At 46.3% G+C, this 23,859-nt stretch overlaps 1 protein-coding gene across 1 annotated transcript in view; it reads right to left on the bottom strand.

Annotated features, from left to right (window-relative positions):
* LOC143767935 (uncharacterized) overlaps positions 1-23,859 on the bottom strand; it is an 88,912-nt gene that overhangs the window by 59,004 nt on the left and 6,049 nt on the right. The window contains exons 2-5 of the mRNA XM_077256469.1: positions 11,142-11,291; positions 10,833-11,012; positions 10,627-10,750; positions 10,446-10,543 (exon numbers count right to left, since the gene is read on the bottom strand). Of these exons, the coding sequence (XP_077112584.1) occupies positions 10,446-10,543; positions 10,627-10,750; positions 10,833-11,012; positions 11,142-11,219 (480 nt within the window). The 5' untranslated portion in view covers positions 11,220-11,291. The remainder of the gene's footprint in view (positions 1-10,445; positions 10,544-10,626; positions 10,751-10,832; positions 11,013-11,141; positions 11,292-23,859) is intronic.

Raw genomic sequence — 23,859 nt, 5'->3', positions numbered from 1 at the left:
TTGGCTCCGCCCCCTTTTTGGGCAAGTGTTGCGCTTTTTGACACCACCCCGGTTCGGGATTCCACCCCTTTTTGGGCCATTACCCCTATTTGGGTTACCGCCCCTTTTTGGGACTCCGCCCCCTTTTGGGCAACCATCTCCATTTGGGGTCCCCGCTCACTATTAGGGATACTCCCCTCCCTGGGATACACCCCGTGGACTCCCCCACGGTACTCAGACCCCAGATCACACAGTACACCACAATGTCTCTGGGCTTGTACTGGCCCTTTAAGAGTCTGCACAAAAAGAAAATTTTTTTTTTTTTTTTCTATGTCACTTCACCAGCTCCTGCTGCAGTCACACACAACCAGCACCTCCAGGTGCTGCCAACCACAAGTCACTGTAGCTCCGCCTGCTGTGGAACCTCTCGCTGCAACCACGGCTACTCTCCACACGGCTCTGCACGGGTCCACCGCTGCCGCTTGTCACCTTCGTGACCCCGCCGAGTCACAGCAGACGCTTGTCACCTTCGTGGCTCTGCCACAGCAATTAACTCCACGTGTGCTAGCTGGATCGTTGCCAAAATTCTCCACCAATTGTAAGGTTTCTCTTACTGAGAGTGTTGGGGGACACTCACTTGGCCGCGATATTCAAGCACACGGGCACGGGTTTATAAAACAAAGCAGTCCATGCGGTTTATTAAGCCTCATAAACCGGGTTACGCACAGTTCATAACATGAAACACAACAGACACCAACTGGTGATATTAACTTGCAGCTTCTAAGACTTCAGAGTATGGCTTTGCCTCACGGACACTAACGTGCTGGGCCTCTCACTTCGCCCAGTTACCAGGGTGTCCGTACGCCGTACACTACACCAACGTCCCAAGTCACAGACAGCACATGTGACTCCGGGTTGTCGTCTCTAAACACGCTGGTCCTCCCTTAACCAGTTCCCAAGGGAGACCACGCAGTTCATAGGGCTTCACAAGCACTACCGGCCTGTACGATACCTGACGGGAGCTCCGGCTCCACCTGCTGACTCCTTGCCAGTCCGCACCTCCGGGTAAGCTGCCTTACAGGGATCACCAACTTGCCTGGCCGGCACACACTAGTTAGTCCAGAGCCACTGAAGGATTGTAGCTTCCCCAGTTCCACTGTGCACTGCTCCGGGATCCTAGTCATTCCTAGGACGATCCCAGGCCAGCAGGTGCTTTCCAGGAAGCCTCCTCCCAGGCTTCCAACACAGGAACACACTAAGCCCTCAGGAACTCCCTCAGGGATTTTGCCCTTGGACCCTTCAGGTCCAAACACTGGAACCACACAGGAACATGTGACCCACACTCTGGTCACGTTATGTACCTGTAACCACACCCACAGTAATGGATCACATGGGCTGGTCACGTGATCCTGACATCACTGCAGGTCAATTCTCACGGCCTCAATACAACTCCGTGCACATCCCGGGGAGACCATGCAGCGCCCCCTACCTGTTACAGGGGTTACTGCATCACATATATCACATACCGCATTTGCCAGATCACAGCAAGTGCTGCAAATCCAATAGGGAATGAATGAAGCCAAACGCAGTGTTGCCGTAAGTGATCCGTTACGCGGCAGATGTGAAAAAACTGCCTGATCTGCTGCAAAAGGCGACTTTCACATCAGCGATTCTTGCCAAAGTCACTGCCGATAGTGTCATACTCACCAATGGGGGAGGCAGCGCTAAAAGTGCCTAGGGCAGCAGAAACTCTAAATACGGCCCTGATTGTGATGCCGCTAATGCATAACTCATAGCAAAGAAAAACAAAACCATCGACATGTTAATAAACCCAGTTCAAGCTTCAAAATGAAAGAAGGAAGTACTTCAGAATACTGAAGTCAGGAAACGCATTTTTGATGTGGTAAACTATTAGGGAAGCAAGGCTTGCCATTTCGTGCCCATGGAACCAACGAGTCACTCTACAACCTTAACAATAGTGAAATTAACCATGGTCATCTTTTGGAAATGATCTTACTGTTATCCCATTATGACGTACCATTAAAAAATCAACTTGAAAAAAGTATTCAAGAGAGTGAAAAAAGAAAAACGAGGAAAAGCCGGGAAAATTGCAGTTTGTCGTGGAAGTTTAGTGACTTTTTATCATACAAGACCGCTAATAAAGTTGTTATGGCAGTGGGTCATTGAGTAAAACAAGCCATAGTTTGTGGAATTGGTGAAAAGAGATTTAGCATCCAAGTTGATTCCACTCAAGATGCAGGGATTGTAGATCAAACAACAGGTCTCTTAAGGTATGTGAAAAATGAAGAGATTCAGGAACGACTCATTTCTGTTCTTCCAGTAAAAGATGCGTCTGGTCGAGGATTTCATGAACTGTTAATGGCTAACTTCAAAGTACCGTATATACTCGAGTATAAGCCGAGATTTTCAGCCCAAATTTTGGGGCTGAAAGTGCCCCTCTCGGCTTATACTCGAGTCATGATCGGTGGTGGGGTCGGCGGGTGAGGGGGAGAGGGCGCCGAGGCATACTTACCTAGTCCCGGCGATCCTGACGCTCCCCCTGCCGGTCCCACGGTCTCCGGGTGCCGCAGCCTCTTCCCCTGAGCGGTCACGTGGGACCGCTCATTAGAGAAATGAATAGGCTGCTCCACCTCCCATAGGGGCGGAGCCGCATAATTCATTTCTCTAATCAGCAGTGCCGGTGACCGCTGACAGAGGAAGAGGCTGCGGCACCGAAGACCAGCTGTCCGGGGGAAGGAGCGGGACGCCGGAGCAGGTAAGTATCGCATATTCACCTGTCCTTGTTCCACACGCCGGGCGTCGCGCCATCTTCCCAGCGTCTCTCCTCACTGACTGTGCAGGTCAGAGGGCGCGATGACGCATATAGTGTGCGCGCCGCCCTCTGCCTGATCAGTCAGTGCGGAGAGACGCCGGGACGGGACGCTGAGGAGCTGCAAGCAAGACAGGTGAGTATGTGTTTTATTATTTTATTGCAGCAGCAGCAGCACAGCTATGGGGCAATAATGGACGGTGCAGAGCACTATATGGCACAGCTATGGGGCAATAATGGACGGTGCAGAGCACTATATGGCACGGTTATGGGGCAACGGTGCAGAGCACTATATGGCACAGCTATGGGGCAACGGTGCAGAGCACTATATGGCACAGCTATCTATGGGGCAACGGTGCAGAGCACTATATGGCACAGCTATGGGGCAACGGTGCAGAGCACTATATGGCACAGCTATGGGGCAACGGTGCAGAGCACTATATGGCACAGCTATGGGGCAACGGTGCAGAGCACTATATGGCACAGCTATGGGGCAACGGTGCAGAGCACTATATGGCACAGCTATGGGGCAACGGTGCAGAGCACTATATGGCACAGCTATCTATGGGGCAACGGTGCAGAGCACTATATGGCACAGCTATGGGGCAACGGTGCAGAGCACTATATGGCACAGCTATGGGGCAACGGTGCAGAGCACTATATGGCACAGCTATGGGGCAACGGTGCAGAGCACTATATGGCACAGCTATGGGGCAACGGTGCAGAGCACTATATGGCACAGCTATCTATGGGGCAACGGTGCAGAGCACAATATGGCACAGCTATGGGGCAACGGTGCAGAGCACTATATGGCACAGCTATGGGGCAACAGTGCAGAGCACTATATGGCACAGCTATGGGGCAACAGTGCAGAGCACTATATGGCACAGCTATGGGGCAACAGTGCAGAGCACTATATGGCACAGCTATGGGGCAACAGTGCAGAGCACTATATGGCACAGCTATGGGGCAACGGTGCAGAGCACTATATATATGGCACAGCTATGGGGCAACGGTGCAGAGCACTATATATATGGCACAGCTATGGGGCAACGGTGCAGAGCACTATATATATGGCACAGCTATGGGGCAACGGTGCAGAGCATTGTATATATGGCACAGCTTTATGTGAAGCATCTATGGGGCCATAATGAACAGTATGGAGTATCTATTTTTAATTTTGAAATTCACCGGTACCTGCTGCATTTTCCACCCTAGGCTTATACTCGAGTCAATAAGTTTTCCCAGTTTTTTGTGGCAAAATTAGGGGGGTCGGCTTATACTCGGGTCGGCTTATACTCGAGTATATACGGTACTTGGACTTGACTACCATAAGATCGCTGAAGAATCATTTGATGGTGCAGCAAATATTTGAAGTTCATATGTAGGCTTACGAGCACAGATTGCTAAAGAAGTGCCTGACTCTATTTACATCTGGTGCTACAGTCACATCCTCAATCTCTGTATCTTCGATTGTTGGGAGGTCCTTGAGGCAAAAAACTGTTTTGGGCTGTTAATTCGCATGGCATCCTTTATTGGAGATTCACACAAGCGAATGAACATTTGGGGAGAACAACTTCAAAAACGCCACGGTCATGAAAAACTTTTAAGATTACAGAAAATTGGAGAAACAAGATGGTGGGCAAAGGAGAAGGAACTTAATTGGCTATTTGGGGAGAAGCAATCTCTTTTTCTGGATGCCATTGAGGTTTTATTTTTAATCTCACAAATGCACAACTGTGATTCAAGAACTGCATCTGAGGCTGCATCCCGGTATGAAAAGCTGTGCGAGTTCAAGACCATTTTAGGCTAGGTTCACATTGCATCCAGGCAGTCCGTTAGACGGATTGTGTTACACCGTGGCATAACACAGTGTAACGCAGTCCGTTAATACTGCCATTAAACTCTATTTCGGGGGCATCGGTAGCGCACGCCCAAAATGGGCTTGCGCTAGCGATGTGCCGTCATTGTGTGACGGACCCCGAGACGCGGGCTGCAGCGTTTCCGGGTCCGTCACTCCTAGCGCTGATAGAGCATCTGCTAGCTCTATCTGCGCTAGCGCAATCGAATTTCGCCACTTGTGTTAATGCAGCCCGTTTAACGCATGTGTTGAATGGGCTGCATTAACCTAGCCTTAACAGCACACGTGTTTCTTCCTATTTTTGAAGTTATCGGGCCTGTTTCAAAATATTTGCAGAAAAGTAGCCTTGACTTTATGGTAGCATGGGCAATGATTGAAAATGCGATTGACCAGCTTAAGAAGATAACATGTGAACATATTAAAGAAACTGATACACAGTTTGCATTAACAATGAATGATCTAATATCGAGTCGTGATATTATTTCATTCTTGGAGATTGAACTAGAGATCCAAGTGAAGAAGACTGGCAGAAAGAAAAGAATGGCAGGTGAAAGCTCAGTTGATGAACGGCCGGCTGATCAAACACAACGAGTGGAAGTATACAGGCCAATTTTAGATCAGATTTTGACAAGCCTCACTGAAAGATTTTCAGAAAATAAACAGTTGATAATTGATACTCAATTTTTGCAGCCAAAATTTTTTGAAAATATTCAAAATGACCCCAACCTACTCAAGGAAGGCAAACTAACAAGAATCTCAGAATTATCAAAAGTTAATGAAGAAGCTCTTATTAGTGAGCTCAGAACTAGTTTTGCAAACCTCTTTCCTAAGTTGATGGTACACTTGGATGAACCAGAAAAAGCAACTGCAGCTACAGAAGAATATGGAGGAGATGGAGGTGAATGGGGTGTACCTACAGACGTTGTGAAAATGAAATGCAAATCATGTAAAAATTGCTTCCTCTGCTGTCACCGATTACTCATGAAGTACAATCTCTACAGCTGCCTATGAGACTCTGACTGTGGCATATGAGCACTTACTGACTCCATCTTTCTCACAAGTTGCATGTGAAAGAGCATTCAGCAAGCTTAAACTCATGAAGACAGGACTGTGGGTTACAATGGGACAAGACCTGCTTGAAGCCTTTATGATCATGTCTGAGGAGCGAGATCTCTTGGAACTAGTTCAGTTTCAAGTGCTGGAAATTATTCGTGAAAGTTCAGCTCTGATGACATCTTTGCTAACTGTATGAGAATTCTCGGTGTTTAAAGCACCGCTCTAGCAATTTGTTTTTCTTCAGTGCTGGAGTGGTGCTCTAAATGTAAGTCTCCTGCTCCCTGCTTTATACTCACCCCCTCTGCCATCATCATCTGTTTCCAGTGTTGCTCCCACTGTGCTCCTTTGTGACCTTCCGGCAGATCCAGTGTTTCATGGAGTGTATCGGAGGTCACAACTCAATACATTTCTGAGAGCCTCGGTCTGGCTTTCCTAGAGATACATTGGGAGCTTGTGACGTAACTGGCCAGTCAGAAGTTATGGGCACAAGATGGTGCCACGGGACTGGCAAACTACTGAAAAAGGATGGAGCTACTACAGGGTGAGAATAAGACAGGGGCAGGGGGCTTACATTTAAAGTGCTACTCCATAGCTGAACAAAAATGCTGTAGTGGTGCTTTAAAGACATACCTGTTATATCTCCTGTCATGTATTTTATTTTATTTTATTTTTTTCTTCCCCAAAATAAAACTATGAGGCTGAAATATCGGCTGGTTGTATAGGCACTACTACAACCACAACCGATAATTTAATAAAATTAGTATTAGCATGTACTGACGGTGGTGGTATAGCGTGCCGAGGGTTCAGAGAGCTGGACCTGCAGAAAGGCAGGATTTGCGCTAACAGCAATGTTATGGTATGCTGAGGACCCCTGGCTGACACGCTGATGTGAAGCAAATGAGAGAAATACATTTGGTAATTGAGCACTTACTTGCGTTATCGGTGGTGATACACTAACAGAGCATTTTTTCTATTGATAAGTATTTATTGTTCCTCAACCATTTTTATGAAATGGGTTGTTAGAAGGTGTACCTCTGTCACACATGTGCTATACTCAAGTGCTACTACAGGAGACCCAAGCCTTGAGATGGGCCACGGTCCGCGTCACAGTGGGCCACTGCATTGTGCTTGCCCCCAGGCTAAAATTTGCCAGCCAGCCCCTGGGCCCTGACGCACCTAAACAGTGGAAACCCCAAAATGTGACAACTTTTTGGAAACCAGACCCCTTAGGGAACTTCACAGAAGTTTATAGCGTGGAAATAAAAAAAAAACAATCACATTTTTCCCAAAGAAATCTTTTATAGCTCCATATTTTGCATTTTCATAAGGGTAACAAGAGAAACTGCTCCATAAAATTTGTTGTGCCATTTCTCCTGAGTACGCCGATACCCCATATGTGGAGGAAAACCACTGTTTAGGCGCACGGCAGGGCTTGGAAGGGAAGGAGCGCCATTTGATTTTGTGAATGCAAAATTTGATGGAATTAGCAGATGCCATGTCCCGTTTGAAGAGCCCCTGATGTGCCTAAACAGTGGAAACCCCCACATGTGACACCATTTTGGAAACTAGACCCCTTTGGGACCTTATCCAGATGTGTATTGAGCACCTTGAACCCCCAGGTGCTTCACAGACGTTTATAATATTAAAGGGAACCTGTCACCCCGTATTTTAAAGATGAGATAAAAATGGCATTAACTAGGGCCAGAGCTGAGCTTTACATTACTGTCTTCTGTGTGTTTATATTCCGCACCTATCTTGCCGAAATACCTTTTGAAAGTCGCCGTTTGGTGCTGTCACTCAGTCAAGTCTGGTCAGATGGGCGTTGATAAGTTGCGTTTCCTCCCCCTGCTCCTCGGCGTGTATGACCTAAATGCGCTCTGTGAATCGCACAGATCGCGCACTTTCTTCGCAGTTGCGCAGTAAATGAGCCTCTTGCGCCTGCGCATTATGCTGTGCCCAACTGTGGGCATAGCATACGTTACATCACTGCGCAGGCGCTGGTCGGCACGTTTACCTGTGTGCCCCGGAAGTGGTTATATGCGCATATAACCACTTCCGGGGCACACAGGTAAACGTGCCGACCAGCGCCTGCGCAGTGATGTAACGTATGCTATGCCCACAGTTGGGCACAGCATAATGCGCAGGCGCAAGAGGCTCATTTACTGCGCAACTGCGAAGAAAGTGCGCGATCTGTGCGATTCACAGAGCGCATTTAGGTCATACACGCCGAGGAGCAGGGGGGAGGAAACGCAACTTATCAACGCCCATCTGACCAGACTTGACTGAGTGACAGCACCAAACGGCGACTTTCAAAAGGTATTTCGGCAAGATAGGTGCGGAATATAAACACACAGAAGACAGTAATGTAAAGCTCAGCTCTGGCCCTAGTTAATGCCATTTTTATCTCATCTTTAAAATACGGGGTGACAGGTTCCCTTTAAGCTGTAAAAATTTAAAAAATCTAATTTTTCCGACAAAAAATATTTTTTAGCTACAAATTTTGTATTTTCACAAGGGCAAAAGGAGAAAATGGACACAAAAGTTTGCTTTGCAATTTCTCCTGAGTTTACCCATACCCATATGTGGTCGAAAACTACTTTTGAGGCACAGTGCAAAGCTCAGAAGGGAAGTAGCACCATATTACAGTCCAAACAGGTGGGTGCTATATGTTGTTTAGGTACACTGGGGCTCAGAAGGGAGGGGGCATTTGGTTTGGGAGGGGAAGATTTGCTGAATTTCTTTTGGCGGGTCAGGAGCCATTTTGCTTTTCCAGAGCCTTTGTACTACTAACGTAGAAGCCCCCTATATTTCCGTTAACAGATGACACATCTGATTGGGGACTTGCTTTTTATGTGGATTGAGTGATCTGATCTGAAACTTAGCACTGCAGAGAATCAGATCAGCGATCTGACAGGCAGTGAAAGAGGCTTCTCAGGTCCTGCAAGCCACCTCCCTGCAGGACCTGGAAGAAACCCTCGGCCTTCTTGGTGCTGGGGTCCCCATGGAGACCCTCAGGACAATGCGATCGCATCGCATTGTTCTGAGGGATGTACGCAGGGAGCCCCCTCCCTTTGCGATGCTTCTCTATGCCGCTGTCACTACTGACAGAGGCATCAAAGGGGTTAAACGCCCATGATCGGTATAGCACCGATCGTGGGCATTGCTGCCGTGTGTCAGCTGTCACATACAGCTGACACCCACACGCGATCGCCGCGGCCCTCACCGTGAGGCCGCGGTATTCGCGGCACTGTACTAATACTGCCCCGGGCACAATAGCATCTCCTGCAGAGGTACTAGTATGGAGCATGTCGCGAAGGGGTTGGATTTGGGAATGTTTATTTTGCAAAAAAAAAAGGCTAAGAGGAGACTTAATAACAGTCTACAAATATTTGAATGGATGTCACAGTGTAGAGAGATCATCCTTATTCTCATTTGCATATGGAAACACGAGGACCAATGGAATATAACTGAAACTATGATTCTAAGTATAAAACATATACCGTATATACTCGAGTCATACCCAGGGGTCGGCAGGGGAGTGGGAGCAGCAGCTGTCTAATACTCACCTGCTCCTGGCGCAGACCCTGGTTACCTGGCATCGGCAGCTTCTTCCTGTAGTGAGCGGTCACATGGTACCGTTCATTACAGTAATGAATATGGACTCCCATAGGGGTGGAGCCGCATATTCATTACTGTAATGAGAAGTACCATGTGACCGCTCACTACAGGAAGAAGCTGCTGGCGCCGGAGAACCAGGGACTGCACCGCGCCAGGAGCAGGTGAGTATAACGCAGTGCATGATATTCACCTGCTCCCCGTTCCACCGCTGCGTTCCGTCCTCTGCAGTAATGCTCAGGTCAGAGGGCGCAGTGACGTAATTAGTGTCTGCGTGCCACCCTCTGCCTGAACAATCACTGCAGAGGACGGGGAACGAAGCGGCGGCGGTGAAGTGACGAGAGATGAGTATGTGATTTATTTTTTTAACGCAGCAACAGCATATGGGGCAAATGTCTACATGGAGCATCTTATGGGGCCATAAGCAACGTTTGTGTAGCATTACATGGGGCAAATGACTGTATGGAACATCTTATGGGGACATAAGCAACGTTTGTGGAGCATTACATGGGGCAAATGACTGTATGGAGCATCTTATGGGGCCATAAGCAACGTTTGTGAAGCATTATATGGGGCAAATGTCTGTATGGAGCATCTTATGGGGCCATAATCAACATTTGTGCAGCATTATATGGGGCAAATATCTTCATGGAGCATCTTATGGGGCCATAATCTGCATTTGTGCAGCATTATATGGGACAAATGTCTGTATGGAGCATCTTATGGGGCCATAATCCTCATTTATGCAGCATTATATGGGGCATATTTTAATATGGAGCATCTTATGGGGCCCATCATGAACTGTATGGAGCATTATATGGGGCTCCTGATTCAATATAGATATTCAAAAAAACTTGATATCTCAATTAATTTTACTTTTATTGGTACCTATTTTTATTTTTGACATTTACCGGTAACTGCTGCATTTTCCACCCTACGCTTATACTCAAGTCATTAAGTTTTCCCAGTTTTTTGTGGCAAAATTAGGGGTCGGCTTATACTCGGGTCGGCTTATACTCGAGTATATACTAGTGGATAAAACAAGACCTTCACAGCCGTCTACACATCATAAGGGAGATCTCATGACATCTGCTCTCCATCTACCTGATGATCCTGAGGAACATTGGGATCTTCTTGTTTACAGTCCTGTGGAAGAAGAAGATGGGGACATCTCTCTGGTGTTGTCCTCTTACTGGATAGATCTGGAGGAAACACATACAGGGACTGAACTAATTATTTACATAAAGAAAATTATAGGTTGTGTGTATTTAGTCCTGTCTATTACCTGGTGATGTGAGGGGCTGGGGAACCTCCATCATGACGTCCTTGTACATATCTTTGTGTCCTTCTAAATACTCCCACTCCTCCATGGAGAAATAGATGGCAACATCCTGATACCTTATAGGAACCTGACACATACAATGATATCATCATCCCCCGATCCCTTCATAGCGTTACTGTACAATGTCCCAGCATTCCCAGCAGTGTCACCTCTCCAGTCAGCAGCTCAATCATCTTGTAGGTGAGTTCTAGGATCTTCTGGTCTTTGATGTCCTCATGTAACAGGGGGTGAGTTGGAAGCCCCGTGATTGGGCTCAGGGGTCTTCCCCATCCCTCAGACACAAGGTCCTGACAGCGCTCACTAGAGGTCTTCTTCACTACTGTGTAATCCTGGTTATGGAGAGACACATTAATAAATCTCATTAGAGACATTTCCAGAGTCCTCACCTCTCCAGTTCTGTCCATCTGTTATTCCCATAGATAAGAATGATGTAATGTGACGTCATCAGAATCTCTCACCTCTCCAGTAAGCCGGAAGAGGAGCTCTAGGGGGAGGTGTAATATCCTCTCCGCCATCTTGTCTCTGTCCATATTCATCCTTGATGGGTAAATCAGGAAAATTCTCTTCTATAGAAGATCTTCACTGAGAGGATCCGATATTGTAGAGACCTGAATGAGAAGAAGATGAGCCGATGTAACATCATAAAAATCCAGTGTAATAATACACTTACCGGAGATAATAAGGGAAACATATGAGGAGATTTATTATTTTACAGTATTTAGTTTCCTTCTTTCCATCTACTAATAAAACCTATATATTTAGGCCACAGACAACAAGCAGTTTCTCCCTCGGAGTCGGCAGCTGAATACGTTTCTCATAGACTCATCTTCCATAACGCTAATTCTCGTCTCATTTACCGACCCTGGAATCGGCATTAGCAATACTGCAGGAGATATTCATTACACGTGACAGGGGAAATAACGACTTCATGATGAGGACGACATCTTCATCTTCTACTGCGGGTCTAGAAACATATTTGTCCAGAGTCCGTCACTGACTCCATCCCCACCGGCCGCCTATATGAAGTGTGGTGCAGTAAAAGGTGTAGTGCTGGACGGAAGATATATTTCTCCCAGCAAGATAAGTTTTGGACTGTTATGGAATGTATGTAATGGAGTTTCTTTTGTTTGGCACGTTATCCTGGGGATGGAACTAGGCTGGAAGGAGCCTGAACTGTTTTTCTCTCCCACACATGTCACAAAGGTTCGTGATATGACTATTAGCAACCCTGGGAATGGCACCTGGTGGAAGCCGCTGACTTGGCAGCCGCTTAGTTAAGCCCGTCCCGTGTAAGGGTGAGTCTGAGACCAGTGGTTCTCCAAGCTGGAGTATGTTTGTTTTTTCTCTTACTTTCTGTCTCGGACTGTTTAAAGTGACAATAAACCACTGAAGTTTGGACTGGAAGCCTGTGTGTTGCCTCATTACTGCGGCCCTACCATTGCTCACCTGAGCCAATCCCTACATTTGGTGCTCGAATGCGGGCATACGCAGTGAGGCCAGGCTATTTTTGCTTATTTTTACTCCAGCTTATGTCCTGGGTGAAAGTAGTGGCGCAGACCAAGTCGGGGAACTCTGCAGAAATGGAGGTCACAATAAATGTGCTTGTGGATGCTATGCGACAACAGCAGCAGGCTACGCAGCAGCAGCAGGAAACCAACCAGCTGTTGATACAGCATATCACGGCATCGCAGACAAGAGAAACTTCACGGGGAATCCATGATGTCCGGAAAGCGGTTCGTACAGCGATCCTCAAAATGGAGAAATCTGATGATGTCGAGACGTACTTGGAGATGTTTGAGGGAGTAGCTGAGCGGGAGAGACTACCCCAGGACCAGTGGGCAGAAGTCATTGCTCCATTTCTGGCTCCAGGACCTTTGAAGGCCTATCTAGATCTATCCCCTGAGCAGAGGGAGGACTACGCAGTCGTCAAGGGTGAGATACTGGCACGTCTTGGGGTAAATGTGTTGGTCCGGGCCCAGCGGGTACATCAGTGGGAGATTAACCCCTCCAAGCCAGTTCGCTCCCAATATTATGACCTGTTGCACTTATTTCAGAAGTGGTTGCAGCCTGAGGTTCTGTCTCCCGTAGCCATACTGGACCGCATAGTGACTGATAAATTTGGAGGGGATTGCCCCGCTCCCTCCAATCATGGGTCGGGCAGGCGTCCCCTACTAATGCGCTCCAGATGATGGATCTGATAGAGCGATATGGGGCCACCAAAGAGCTCCAGGGAGGAACTCCCCGGAAGGTGTACGGAAGGTTCCCTAAATCTCCACCCCTAGCTCGACAAGCAGAGCCCAGGAAGGCCACTCATGACTTATCTGGAGGAGAAAGAGGCCCCATAGTCTGCTGGCGGTGCCAGGAGCCTGGCCATTTGAGAGCTGATTGCCCCCACCTGACTGAGCCCATGGAGACAAACTTTGGGTATCGCCAATCCCATTATGCCGAACTGATTTGCGCTACAGGTATCCAGGAGGGATCCAATATGGGACATTTGTGTAAGGTGGATGTGGAGGGTACCCCAGCTGTGGCCCTACTGGACTCAGGGAGTCTCGTGACCCTAGTACGAGCCAGTCTGGTTCAGTCCAGCGAGTACACTGGTCGGAAAATTGGGGTGTTCTGTATAGATGGGGACTTAAAAGACTATCCCACTGCCCTAGTGGTGATAAACACGCCAGCGGAGAGGCGGTGCCACGAGGTGGGGGTTGTGGTTAGCTTACATTATGAAGTGATACTTGGTAGAGATTTTCCTTTATTTTCTGTACTGTGGCCCACAGTTGTCTCACCCAGTGGACACCTGCCGACACCGGTGACAACCAGGCTACATTCTCCAGAACTGGGGCATGAACCTGGTAGCCCAGAGGAAGAAGAGTTGGCGGTAGGGGTGACCTCCCCTTCGGTGGAGGAGGGGGAAAATTCTCCCATAGAAGTGTTGGCCGGGTATGTGGAAGACTTACCGCCAGGATCTGAATTGGTAGATTTAAATGTATCGAGCGATAATTTTGGTACAAAGCAACTCCGAGACCCTACTTTGACTCGGGCCAGGGAAAATGTACTGTTTATTAACGGGGAACCCCAACAACCTGGGGCAGCCACCAAATTGCCACGCTTTGAGCTAAACCGAGACCTGTTGTATCGAGTTGAGAAAGTACGTGGGGAAATGGTAGAACAATTATTGGTACCTCAGGCCTATCGTAAACTGGTAATGGACCTAGCGCATGCGCATGTACTCGGAGGGCATTTGGGCCAAAAGAAAACCCTAGACCGAATTTTGCAGCGGTTTTACTGGTTGGGGGTCCATGAAGAGGTTAAACGGTATTGTAATTCCTGTCCTGTGTGCCAGGTAACCAGTCCCCAGCCACACTTTCGGAGTCCTTTAGTGCCTTTACCTATTATAGAGGTGCCTTTCGAAAGAGTGGCAATGGATCTGGTCGGTCCTGTCAATAAGTCAGCAAGGGGGCACCAACACATCCTAGTAGTTCTAGATTATGCCACCCGCTATCCTGAGGCTGTTCCGCTGCGCCATACGTCAGCTAAGCTCATAGCAAAAGAACTCATGGGAATGTTTTCTAGGGTGGGGATTCCGCAAGAGATTTTAACAGACCAAGGAACCCCCTTTATGTCAAAAATAATGAAAGAGCTCTGCCGCTTGTTAAATGTCAAACAGTTGCGCACCTCAGTTTATCACCCCCAAACAGATGGGCTGGTAGAAAGATTCAACAAAACGCTAAAGAGCATGCTAAAAAAAAACGTTTCTAAAGATGGGAAGGATTGGGATCTTTTACTCCCATATTTGTTGTTTGCAGTACGGGAGGTGCCACAGGCACCTACGGGGTTCTCGCCCTTTGAATTATTGTATGGCCGACATCCCCGGGGCTTACTTGATATACCCAAGGAGGCTTGGGAGAACCAACCAACCCCCCACAAGAGTGTAATAGAGCATGTTGCAAAAATGCAGGAAAGGATGGAGACAGTCCTACCATTGGTACGGGAACATATGGAGGCAGCCCAACAGTCTCAGAGTCGGGTCTATAACCGGGAGGCTCGGGTAAGAACCTTTAGTCCTGGGGATCGCGTGTTGGTACTTGTGCCCACAGTGGATAGCAAATTTCTAGCAAGGTGGCAGGGGCCCTATGAGATTATGGAGAAGGTGGGACCGGTAGACTATAAAGGTACACCAACCTGGCCGTAGGAAGCCAGAGCAGGTTTATCGTGTTAACTTGCTTAAATTGTGGAAAGACAGACTACCTTGGGGGGATAGTCCGCTGCCTGCATTTCCTGTAGAGAAGGCTCCGTTACCTCTGAGTGAGTCAGAAGAAGCCTGGTCTGCAGTCAAAATACCAGATACGTTGTCTCCTAAACAGGTTCAGGAGGTCTGGGAGTTTGTTAGCCAAAATACGGACGTTTTTTCTGAACTCCCTGGACGTACCTCCATAATCCAACATGACATTGTTACGGAGCCACAGGCCAAAGTCCGGTTAAAGCCATATCGGGTGCCTGAAGCTCGGCGACAAGCCATATCCCGGGAGGTGGAAAATATGTTACAATTATGGGTCATAGAAGAGTCGCAAAGTGACTGGGCCAGTCCAATAGTCCTAATACCTAAGCCTGATGGGACCCTAAGATTCTGTAATGACTTCAGGAAACTTAATGAAGTTACAAAATTTGATGCTTACCCCATGCCCCGGGTGGATGAATTGATAGAACGGTTTGGGCAGGCACGGTATTTTACAACCCTTGACCTTACAAAAGGGTATTGGCAGGTGCCCCTGACAAAGGCAGCTAAGGAAAAAACGGCCTTTGTAACGCCCGAAGGGCTGTTTCAGTATAAGGTATTACCTTTTGGTTTGCATGGCGCGCCGGCGACGTTCCAACGGCTAGTGGATATTGTTCTCCGTCCCCATTGCCGTTATGCCTCAGCCTATCTGGATGATATTGTTGTGTACAGTGCAGACTGGGAAAGTCACTTACCCAAGGTACAGGCGGTGATTGATTCACTCCGACAAGCAGGGCTAACAGCCAATCCCAAGAAGTGTTCCATAGGGTTGGAGGAAGCTCGGTACTTGGGTTATGTCATTGGGAGAGGGGTCCTTAAGCCTCAAATAAACAAAGTGGAGGCAATACAGAACTGGCCCCGTCCCCTCACAACAAAGCAGGTAAAAGCCTTTTTAGGCTTACTGGGATATTACAGGCGATTTGTTCCCAACTTTGCAACATTGTCCGCGCCTCTAACAGACTGCTTGAAAGGGAGGAAGTCTGTGATGGTCCAATGGAATGATCAGTTAGGAGAGGCCTTTGTAAAGTTAAAATCAGTACTGTGTGGTACACCTGTTCTGATTACACCTGATTTCAAAAGAGAGTTCATTGTGCAAACCGATGCCTCGGAGGTAGGTCTTGGTGCAGTGTTGTCTCAAGAAATTAACGGAGAAGAGCATCCCGTTAGTTTTCTGAGCCGAAAGCTTACCCCAGCCGAAATCAGGTACAGTATTGTGGAGAGAGAGTGCCTGGCCATTAAGTGGGCACTTGAGTCTCTTCGCTATTATTTGCTGGGGAGAAAGTTTCGCTTGGTGACAGATCATTCCCCTCTTACATGGATAAGTCAAGCTAAGGAGAGAAATGCACGAGTCACCAGATGGTTTCTGTCCCTGCAAAATTTTAAATTTTCAGCAGAACATCGGGCAGGCAGACTACAGGGAAATGCAGATGCCCTGTCCAGAGTTCACTGTATGTCATGTGTCCACCCCCATAGGGTTGAACAAAGGGGGGAGGTATGTGGTGCAGTAAAAGGTGTAGTGCTGGATGGAAGATATATTTCTCCCAGCAAGATAAGTTTTGGCCTGTTATTTTCCTAAGGTTGAGGACCTGCAGTTATGTCACGGTCATGTGATCAGCCCATGTGATGGATACCTCACCTGTGGGTGTGGCTATAGACTATGTAATGGAGTTTCTTTTGTTTGGCACATGTTATTCTGGGGATGGAACTAGGCTGGAAGGAGCCTGAACTGTTTTTCTCTCCCACACATGTCACAAACGTTCGTGATATGACTATTAGCAACCCTGGGAATGGCACCTGGCGGAAGCCGCTGACTTGGCAGCCGCTTAGTTAAGCCCGTCCCGTGTAAGGGTGAGTCTGGGACCAGTGGTTCTCCAAGCTGGAGTATGTTTGTTTTTTCTCTTACTTTCTGTCTCGGACTGTTTAAAGTGACAATAAACCACTGAAGTTTGGACTGGAAGCCTGTGTGTTGCCTCATTACTGCGGCCCTACCATTGCTCACCTGAGCCAATCCCTACAGAAGGTTTCCCGTCTTCCCCGCACTGCAATCTTCTATCACGTTAGATCTCAGCTCTGAGTCACACACAGAAGTTTGAGGCTTTAATAAAAGCTTTTTTGTTTCCACAAACACCGTGGACAGAAATTATCTGATCTCAAAGTCTCCATGTACAGTGTTTATGGGGTTTATTTCTGGCCTTAGGCTTTCCTATATTGCAAGAAAAACACCAGAAAAATCAGATATTAAAATGTTTCAAAAGAAAATTGGCTCCAACAATTCTTGTAAAAATAAAAAAAAACATAAAAAAGAAGGAAACATATTTTATTATTTTTTAACAAGTGAAACCTTTTTTTACAAATTAACTATTTTGGGCCCCAGAACATAGATATAGACTGCAGAGAGGGCACAGGAGTGGCTGCAACAAAAACCCTGGCAGTTTAACCACTTGCTGCTGTGAAAAGCAAACATGGCATCTAAGAAGGTGTGAGAGAGTTCGGCTGAATGCCCTCCTCCCCCAAGTACTCGATAGTATGGGGCGGTCTAGATACTACAAAAATTACATACCTAATAATGGTGTCTGGGCTGCAATGTGTGAAGGTCTATTAGGCCGGGCCAGAGGTAGCGTCCAATAAGTTACTTTCTAACCTCTGTAGAGGTCTGTACTCACTCGGCTGAGGTTGAGGTTGAGGTAGGCACAGGAATTGCTATTGCACCAATGTCCAGGCAAGTTTATTTAAACTTCATAAACTGCTCAGGATAGCAAAACAAAAGAACAGCCTTTTCCAGAACACAAAGTGAAAACATAAAGTAAAAAGTCCATACAACATACAGCGGGTCCGCCTGCTCAGGATAGTGTCCAATTCTTTAGCACAGACAAACACACAGGAGATCCACACATTAAGGTCCAGACACTGAAAGAGAGACTCGGCCTCCATTTTATCTGCCAAATCGTGCCCCTGGGGTTGGGATATGCGGGCAGTCATTCCCACCCATCTCTTATGACTGCTCGTAAAACCCGGCCCTGGAATGGCTTAATAACTCTCTCAGCACTGTATTTCTGGAGCATGCTTCCGCGCTCACATCACCACAGCTAATAGCTGAAATGATTTATATCTCTCCTCAAGGACTCATCTGGCAGGCCATCTTACACCCCCATACACATTAGACTAAAGCTGAATGAAAGCACTGATTTCGGGGGGTTTGGTTGACTATATAATGTATTTGGCGGCCTCCCGACAGATGATGTCAGGCCATAGAAGGATCTAGATAATCCTCTGCTAGAGGAGTTTGGAGGCGACTCTCTCATACAGACCACAGGAAAGCTGGAATATTTGTGTGTATGGGGAGTCGGGAGAGATGGCCGTCTGCCAAATGACCGTTCAGCCAACACTTATCTCATGTGTATGGGGCCGTTAGTATTACACTGACAGCAGATGATACACGGCACTACAGTAGTACAGGGCATCACCAAAGCCATCAGAGTCTCGTATGTGGGTCATTCCACATCAAGTGGACCAGTTTTAAAAATCGTCCCCACTCTACCTTCTCCGATTTTGCTGAAAATTTATAAGGATGTACATGTATGTTTGAAAAGAGGTTCTGTAAATTTTTAGGGCCAGATCTCAAATACATTGGGCACTGTTGACCTTCACTGGAGGTTCCACCAAGCCTGTGGCTTCAGCTAAGAGGATTTTGCAAACTTTGGCACATAGCCATTAGAGTTCTATACTGGCTGTGATGCTGAAATTTGGCATACTAGCTCAACTTTTGCTGCTAAACACAATAAAATTATTACCGGCTATGACAAAACAATATTTCGGCCGCAATTTTGTGTCAAAGTAGCTTGAAAAACGCGTCGCATAAAATTTATGCCAAACTTTGCCCATATATAACTAAAGACCAAAAACCAATAGTAACTGGTGCTTTGCCCTGTACACCAAACATCTACATGACTTTGCATTGCTGCAATATCACGGTCAAAGCATATGTATTTGTGGAAATATTCACACCCACATATGATGAAAAACTTAAAAAACGAATTTTACCTATTTTTAGGTCAAATTTCTCAAAAAGGGTACCCCTAAAATATATTAATTCTGATATCATTAGAAAGAGCACATTTTTCTCTACAAGGATCATTGGGTTTTTTTTGGGAGTCTCTCCGTTTAAGAAATGAAAAATGCCACTGAACATGGTGTTATTTATTAATAAAAAATGAATGGTAACTGCTCTATTCAAACCCTTGCGTTGGTCCATGGTGGTTATACAACAACCAATTCCCTAAGTATTGGTATTATAATCCTATTAAGAATTGTAATAATGCTGTCTTTCGAGAATTGGCAGCCCCATCGCCTAGGAGCCATGGCCGATAGCCATGCAAGGCGAGCCTCGGGCGGTCTTTTTATCGCAGATTCCGAAGCCTGAGGGTGGGTGTCTTTGCCTAGGATCCCAAGCCTAATATTGGGTATCTTTTGTTGGTTCCCAAGCCATAATGTTCAGTCTAAGTGGTCTGGAATTGTTGCTGAATTTGCAACATAAATCGGTTCAGAGAAGGTGTATTGTCGGCCCATTGCTGTTGCAGCTGGTGCTGGAATTATTGCAATGATTGACTGCTCGGGAATCCAGCATGTATCATTTCTCACAGGCCAGTGAAAGAAGCTAGCTGGTCTATGAGGATGCATAAAATTTATTAATGCATCATGCTCGTCGACTGAGATTTCAGAAATATTTCCAATCCACCAGTTCCTATCGTAAATGCAGGCAATTTATTGCCCTGTCTGGAGGTTTGCAATTGGCACAAAAGGCATTTCTCATCTGACAGATCTATCTACATGGGCAATGAAAGATGATGGGTCATTTGACACCCTTGAAATGCGAATCTTTTTGTCATCAATTGGCACAAACTGGTCATTTTTCTCTTGTTCCAGCAATTGCATGTCCATCTTTGAACCTTTCCTCTTGAACTACCCGTATTTCGTCAATTTTTTCTTTTGGAACAAAAAAAAAACAAAAAAAAAAAACCTTCATTCCATGCAGTTGCTCGTTGCAAAAGTTGAATAAATCCACCGGGGGCAGTATTTGGTTTTCAGTTGGGCGTTGAAGACTGGCACGAGCTGCCAACCTCTTTGCTGTCCCTCCAATCCCATCACAGGGCGACTTTCCATGACTGGTACCAAAAAAATTCCATTCAGCGCTGATCTTGAAATCAGAATTATGGTAGCACAAGTTGAGAAAAATTTTCTAATTTTTGTAATGGGCTGCAGATCCATCGCTGAGGTAGTGGATATGACGAATCCCATAGATGAGAGTCTTGAGATACTCCACAATTACTGTTAACCCCTTCATGACCCAGCCTATTTTGGCCTTAATGACCTTGCCGTTTTTTGCAATTCTGACCAGTGTCCCTTTATGAGGTAATAACTCAGGAACGATTCAACGGATCCTAGCGATTCTGAGATTGTTTTTTCGTGACATATTGGGCTTCATGTTAGTGGTAAATTTAGGTCGATAATTTCTGAGTTTATTTGTAAAAAAAACGGAAATTTGGCAAAAATTTTGAAAATTTCGCAATTTTCACATTTTTTATTTTTATTCTGTTAAACCAGAGAGTTATGTGACACAAAATAGTTAATAAATAACATTTCCCACATGTCTACTTTACATCAGCACAATTTTGGAAACAATTTTTTTTTTGCTAGGAAGTTATAAGGGTTAAAATTTTTACAACAAAATTTACAAAACCATTTTTTTTAGGGACCACCTCACATTTGAAGTCAGTTTGAGGGTTCTATATGGCTGAAAATACCCAAAAGTGACACCATTCTAAAAACTGCACCCCTCAAGGTGCTCAAAACCACATTCAAGAAGTTTATTAACCCTTCAGGTGTTTCACAGCAGCAGAAGCAACATGGAAGGAAAAAATGAACATTTAACTTTTTAGTCACAAAAATGATATTTTAGCAACAATTTTTTTATTTTCCCAAGGGTAAAAGGAGAAACTGGACCACGAACGATGTTGTCCAATTTGTCCTGAGTACGCTGATACCTCATATGTGGGGGTAAACCACTGTTTGGGCACACGGCAGGGCTTGGAAGGAAAGGAGCGCCATTTCACTTTTTGAATGAAAAATTGGCTCCAATCTTTAGCGGACACCATGTCGCGTTTGGAGAGCCCCTGTGTGCCTAAACATTGGAGCTCCCCCACAAGTGACCCCATTTTGGAAACTAGACCCCCCAAGGAACTTATCTAGAAGCATAGTGAGCACTTTAAACTCTCAGGTGCTTCACAAATTGATCCGTAAAAAAGAAAAAGTACTTTTTTTTCACACAAAATTTCTTTTAGCCTCAATTTTTTCATTTTCACATGGGCAACAGGATAAAATGGATCCTAAAATTTGTTGGGCAATTTCTGCTGAGTACGTTGATACCTCATATGTGGGGGTAAACCACTGTTTGGGCGCACGGCAGGGCTCGGAAGGGAAGGCACGCCATTTGGCTTTTTGAATGGAAAATTAGCTCCAATCATTAGCGGACACCATGTCGCGTTTGGAGAGCCCCTGTGTGCCTAAACATTGGAGCTCCCCCACAAGTGACCCCATTTTGGAAACTAGACCTCCCAAGGAACTAATCTAGATGTGTGGTGAGCACTTTGAACCCCCAAGTGCTTTGCAGAAGTTTATAACGCAGAGCCGTGAAAATAAAAAATAAATTTTTCTTTTCTCAAAAATGATTTTTTAGCCCACAATTTTTTATTTTCCCAAGGGTAACAGGAGAAATTGGACCCCAAAAGTTGTTGTCCAGTTTCTCCTGAGTACGCGGATACCCCATATGTGGGGGTAAACCACTGTTTTGGCACACGTCGGGGTTCGGAAAGGAAGTAGTGACGTTTTGAAATGTAGACTTTGATGGAATGCTCTGCGGGCGTCAGGTTGCGTTTGCAGAGCCCCTGATGTGCCTAAACAGTAGGAACTCCCCACAAGTGACTCCATTTTGGAAACTAGACCCCCAAGGGAACTTATCTAGATGTGTGGTGAGCACTATGAACCCCCAAGTGCTTCACAGAAGTTTATAACGCAGAGCCGTGAAAATAATAAATGTGTTTCCTTTCCTCAAAAATATTTTTTTAGCCCAGAATTTTTTATTTTTGCAAGGGTAACAGGAGAAATTGGACCACAAAAGTTGTTGTCCAGTTTCTCCTGAGTACGCTGATACCCCATATGTGGGGGTAAACCACTGTTTGGGCACATGCCGGGGCTCGGAAGGGAAGTAGTGACGTTTTGGAATGCAGACTTTGATGGAATGGTCTGCGGGCGTCTCACGTTGCATTTGCAGAGCCCCTGATGTGCCTAAACAGTAGGAACTCCCCACAAGTGACCCCATTTTGGAAACTAGACCCCCCAAGGAACTTATCTAGATGTGTGATGAGCACGTTCAACCCCCAAGTGCTTCACAGAAGTTTACAACGCAGAGCCGTGAAAATAAAAAATCATTTTTCTTTCCTCAAAAAAGATGTTTTAGCAAGCAATTTTTTATTTTCACAAGGGTAACAGGAGAAATTGGGCCCCAATGTTTGTTGCCCAGTTTGTTGTGAGTACAGTGATACCCCATATGTGGGGGTAAACCACTGTTTGGGCGCACGTCAGGGCTCGGAAGGGAAGTAGTGACATTTGAAATGCAGACTTTGATGGAATGGTAGCGGGCGTCACGTTGCATTTGCAGAGCCCCTGATGTGCCTAAACAGTAGAAACACCCCACAAGTAACCCCATTTTGGAAACTAGACCCCCGATGGAGCTTATCTAGATGTGTGATGAGCACGTTCAACCCCCAAGTGCTTCACAGAAGTTTACAACGCAGAGCCGTGAAAATAAAAAATAATTGTTCTTTCCTCAAAAATTATGTCTTAGCAAGTAATTTTTTTTTTTTGCAAGGGTAACAGGAGAAATTGGACCCCAACAGTTGTTGCCCAGTTTGTCCTGAGTACGCTGGTACCCCAAATGTGGGGGTAAACCACTGTTTGGGCGCACGTCGGGGCTTGGAAGGGAGGGAGCACCATTTGACTTTTTGAATGCAAGATTGGCTGGAATCAATGGTGGCGCCATGTTGCGTTTGGAGACCCCTGATGTGCCTAAACAGTGGAAACCCCTCAATTCTAACTTCAACACTAACCCCAACACACCCCTAATCCTAATCCCAACTGTAGCCATAACCCTAATCCCAACCCTAACCCCAACACACCCCTAACCACAACCCTAACCCCAACACACCCGTAACCCTAATTCCAACCCTAACCCTAATCCTAACCCTAATCCCAACCCTAACCACAACTGTAACCCCAACACACCCCTAACCCTATCCGTAACCCTAACCACAAGCCTAATCTTAACCCTATTTCCAACCCTAACTCTAATTCCAACCCTAACCCTAAGGGTATGTGCCCATGTAGCGGATTCGTGTGAGATTTTTCCGCATGACTTTTGAAAAATCTGCAAGTAAAAGGCACTGCGTTGTACCTGCGGATTTACAGCAGATTTCCAGTGTTTTTTGTGCGGATTTCACCTGCGGATTCCTATTGAGGAACAGGTGTAAAAACGCTGCGGAATCCGCACAAAGAATTGACATGCTGTGGAAAATACAATGCAGCGTTTCTGCACGGAATTTTCCGCACCATGGGCACAGCGGATTTGGTTTTCCATAGGTATACACGATACTGTAAACCTGATGGAAAACTGCTACGAATTCGCAGCGGCCAATCCGCTGCGGATCCGCGGCCAATCCGCTGCGGATCCGCGGCCAATCCGCTGCGGATCCGCGGCCAAATCCGCACATGCCATAACCCTAACCCTACCCCTAACCCTACCTGTAACCCTAACCCTAGTGGAAAAAGAAAAAAAAAATATTTTCTTT

Source organism: Ranitomeya variabilis, chromosome 4 (assembly GCF_051348905.1).
Source record: "Ranitomeya variabilis isolate aRanVar5 chromosome 4, aRanVar5.hap1, whole genome shotgun sequence".
NCBI classification, from domain to species: domain Eukaryota; kingdom Metazoa; phylum Chordata; class Amphibia; order Anura; family Dendrobatidae; genus Ranitomeya; species Ranitomeya variabilis.
The sequence above is the reverse complement of the archived record's forward strand: the minus strand, read 5'-3'. Positions and strand labels throughout refer to the sequence as shown.